The sequence below is a fragment of the Trachymyrmex cornetzi genome, unplaced genomic scaffold, assembly GCF_001594075.2.
Source record: "Trachymyrmex cornetzi isolate Tcor2-1 unplaced genomic scaffold, Tcor1.1 scaffold387, whole genome shotgun sequence".
NCBI classification, from domain to species: Eukaryota; Metazoa; Arthropoda; class Insecta; order Hymenoptera; family Formicidae; genus Trachymyrmex; species Trachymyrmex cornetzi.
The window spans coordinates 104,417-108,919 of record NW_017298608.1 but is presented as its reverse complement, the minus strand read 5'-3'; the positions used below and the strand labels follow the sequence as shown (position 1 = coordinate 108,919).

General features: G+C 27.8%; 1 protein-coding gene across 1 annotated transcript in view; it reads right to left on the bottom strand.

Annotated features, from left to right (window-relative positions):
• Positions 1–1,308: 1,308 nt before the first annotated feature.
• LOC108763877 (uncharacterized) overlaps positions 1,309–4,503 on the bottom strand; it is a 13,951-nt gene continuing 10,756 nt past the window's right edge. The window contains exons 3-8 of the mRNA XM_018511800.1: positions 3,690–4,430; positions 3,054–3,287; positions 2,608–2,984; positions 2,069–2,320; positions 1,815–1,992; positions 1,309–1,435 (exon numbers count right to left, since the gene is read on the bottom strand). Coding sequence (XP_018367302.1) covers positions 1,397–1,435; positions 1,815–1,992; positions 2,069–2,320; positions 2,608–2,984; positions 3,054–3,287; positions 3,690–4,430 — 1,821 coding nt within the window. The 3' untranslated portion in view covers positions 1,309–1,396. The remainder of the gene's footprint in view (positions 1,436–1,814; positions 1,993–2,068; positions 2,321–2,607; positions 2,985–3,053; positions 3,288–3,689; positions 4,431–4,503) is intronic.

Here is a 4,503-nt window from a genome sequence, read left to right as displayed (position 1 = left end):
AAAAAAAAAAAAATTGTTCTACTATAAAAAACGACGTAGATACGACGACTTGAAAATTACCATAAAAGGCAAAATTACCATAAAATTCAAAATTAAAAATCGCTATTTCTTCGAAAATAAATTTTTTAAAAAAAAATCCCGATACACGTGTTCGCTTATTTTATACTACAATTGGTAAAAAAAGTTTGAAGCGATTTAAAAATGTCGAAAAAAAGTGTTCGGTTTGTAAAAGAATGCCTCAAATAGACATTCACATAAAATCGAAAATGTATCGTTTCGATAAAAATAAAGGAATTTATTCATGTAAAACGTATAAACACGCGCATATTAATATCACCGCATACATATACATCACAGAAATATAACATTTTTATTATTTAATAAGCTTTTAATTGTAGCACTCTGCATTTTTTTGTACTCTGCATTTTTACGCTTTCTACGCATAAACTTACATTTGGACAAAGAAAGAAAACGGTAAAAAAATTTAGAAAGTATTAAGAATGAAAAGAAAAGTAAAGCTTATAATGTGATTAATACTTAGTAATTATTCTAGTACAGTAATGTTCAACCTTCTATAAAAATCATTTTTAAAGAGCTATTTTCAGGAATGTAAAATCTTGTGGACTGCATATTTATTTTATTTGCAATATAATATATGATTTTATATTTATGATATGGCAGGCTGCTAAAAATCACAGGCGGATCACAGGTTGCACATCATTGTTCTAGTAAATAATCTAGTAATAACTTAAAAAAATAAAGAAAGGATTATAATATGATTGCTATAAAATAGGAACAAATATATTTTTCATTAGTGAACTCATAAAAAATGTGTTGTGGTTTCATATCATATAAAAACATTAAATTATGTAAATTAAAATATCAGTTGCTTAATATTTATGATGCTTTATAACTATAAAATAAATTGAGGAATTGAAGATATAACGATGTAAGTTAAATCTTTTTTTATACTAGTATTACATCTCAGTATTATAATTAACCAAAGATAAAATTCATACATCTTGCTTTTTTTTATGCTTCTACATACCATTTATTACAACTTTATGACATCATTATGCTGACATTTTTTTCAAAATCAAAACTGTTCATTACATCCAATTCCTCAATTTTTAATTATATATTTACTTCTGCATTTTATTTATCTGTATTTTGTACTTCCATTCTTATAATCACGTATGGCTGCATATAACTCAATAGGACTAGCAACTGTTGGCGCAAAATACTACCTTAATTAATTACATGTATTAAGAATAAATTCGTAAATTATATGTAATATAAATGCTGTTAATGATATATAATAATGTTGTAAATAATATTTTAAAACAGTATAATTAACAAATATGTTTTCTTAATAGTAAACAGTAACGCAAAGTTGTCATTGCAGTTGTCTAGCAATCCTATCTCGTAATCCCATCTGAAAAGGAATAATTTTTAAATGTTGATATATAATTAAATCAAAATGTATACTTTTAAAAAAATGTTAAATATATACTATTAAAATATCTTGTCTCTTAATATATCCATAATTTAAAACATAAATATTATGTGTACATATTTAGAATTATTTTTTAATTATTACATTTTCCAGATTGCTTATAACAGAATAGTTACATATTACGTTATTCAAATTGTATGATAAAATCAATCTAAAATTACATTGTATTTGCATTATTTGACTACTCACTAAACAACATACAATCTTTTGCATATTTAACATCATAATTTCTAGCATATAGTATTCATATTTTCACAGATTAAATCACAGATGTGCATTTTTTACTGTATATATGTACCATTGCGTTTTGAATATCTTCATGAGGACCCTTGCTTTTAGGCGGTAGCTTTGGTAAAAGTGCATCCACATTTATATCGACATGAGGATCTTTCTCTTTAATCTGCTTCATAGTTTCTTGACATACTTTGATTACTCCCTCAGCATTCAGACGACGATCATCGCTCCACAGTGGACAACTACGTTCAAAGAAAATATAAGATAATTTTGATTTAATTAAACAATAACATTAAACTGCCTAGTATTAAAACTCACAGATTTGAACGTTCTGCTCCTTGACCTTGAAAGTGTTTATAATCAGTAACTGGTTTATCGCAAATGTAACACATTTGGGCGCCACAGACACAAGTCATTTTGTTACAGCCTTCTTCTTTAAAGAACATTCGACTACAACGGTAACATTTCCGTACCAAAGCTTGAGTCATCTTCTCTTCCAAATATAAACGTGCAGATTCTGACTTCTTTTCGTTGCATTTCAATGGTATGTGATTAAGTTCCTTACATAATCTAATATCAAAACAATTTATTAATGTAACAATTTTAGTAATGTACAATCACGCATTTATTTCTAAATATTTTGTTTAAAAAGATCAATACTTTAAAATGCAATATATGGTATCATGGAATATTTCTTCACAAATTAATATTAAAACAAAGACAACATTCTAGACAAAATATAAGAAGTATTTTGTATATTTTAAACTATTCTAAATCGTTTTAATTCAACCGAATTTTAATAATAATAATATTCGATAACAACATCAAAATTGTAGTAATAATAAAATTACACTTACCGGCAAGATTCTTTCATGCATTCTGGGTTAAGACATTTGAAAATCTTATCTTCGAGTGGTGGTATAGATGCAAAATGACAAAAGGGACAAGATACTAAACCATCGACTCCAGCAGCTATTACCTCTGCTTCTTGTCGCTTACAAAGCAGAATACTAAATTTAGTTGGCGGTAATACTCGTTGAAGTATAGATAATGGAAATTCAGAACCACACTGCAACAAGCAATCAACACGCGTATTGCCGTCTCCTAATACTACATCTGTACTCCGTATAATACATGAATTGCAAAATATATGACCATCCTCACACGTGGAACACTTTGATGGCATACATTCGTCATCATAACAACATTGACATTCAAGCAATTCATTTTTTACCTAAAAAAAGAAATTAACGAAAAATAACAATGGATCTAAAATATAGTTTTTGTTTAAAACATTTCGTACTTTAAGTTCATTAAATTCTTGCTCTTCTTTTGCTTTCACTTCATCTAGATATTTTTTAAGCTCTGCTTTATGTTGTATAAAAGCACACTCTTGAAGAAACGGTATATCTTCCGTTACAGTCGTCTTGTTACAATATCGTTTAGTTTTCATATCAGGGTTTAACGCCTCCAGAGCCTTCGCAGTTAAACTTAAATTATTCATATACTGACTATATGCCTTCACCAAAGTGTTTACCTGTAAAAAAGATTACACTTTACATATATTATCGTTGTATATTTAGCTGTACATTATTTAATACTGAGATATTGGATAGCTTAGCTATATATAATGCAGTATCGTTAAACAAAAGATTTAAATTGATTAGTCTGCTACTTCACATATACATTTATGTATAAAAAATTTTAAGTAGGAAAATTATTATAATTTCATTACGATAAAGATAATCAAAATCATAAATATAAATAAATTCGAAGTGACTTAATAATATATCAAGCTATTGAGCTTCATAAAGAAATACAATAATACACTCAAAACTTTAAATCATGATACTGTAATCCAATACCGTCGCAAATCCATTTAAAAAATTATAATTATGGACTAAAAAAATATCTTAATTGTATCTTAAATTAAGCATACCCTCATTTTACTGAAGTAATATTTGAGAAAATCTACTGCGTGTGGATTGAATTCGCATTTCCTCTTATCATCTTCGAAGTATGCAAATGGATCTGGAAATATCTCTAAGAATTGTTTTACTTGGAAATCCGTAGTATACTGCTTTTGTTGTTGAGTAATCTTTTGTTTAGCCAGATGTTGCGCTCGTGTTGGATAATCAGGATTTTCTAATTTTGACTGAACAAATTGTTTTATCCGTTCAGGATCACTATATATTTCCTCAGCTACTTTTCTTAAATATACGGGATCTGCTTCAGGAAATATCATCAGCAAATCCGCATATTGTTCGTTCATATCATAACATTTTGAAGTTGTTGCCTGTGACTCTAATGGCTTCATTTGTTCAACCGATAAATTTTTTTGGTCACAGTTGAGTAGCATCTCAACTAAAGCAGCAACTAATGTTACTTCATCTCTCCCATCATCTTTCACATCATAGCATAATTTCTTAATGAAACTAATTTTTACAGTTGGAAATATGGGTACTAATTTGACAAATATTTTAGTAGCTTTCTCATTTAATACTATTTCTTTTTGCTCAGCATTGTTTGTTATTTCTTCCGTCTTGTCCATGTATGTATGTATTTTGAATTTTTTAATTCCCATTACATCTTTTTTTTCCAGTTGCTCTACTTTACAATTCATTTTATTTGGATCGTGCATTGCAATGAGTTTTGTTTGAGTTAGTATTGGTGACTGCTGCTAAAAAAAAATAATTAATTAATTCTTATCTTTGTTCTTATCTCTACAGGGTGGACCATCTGAAGTGATCCAG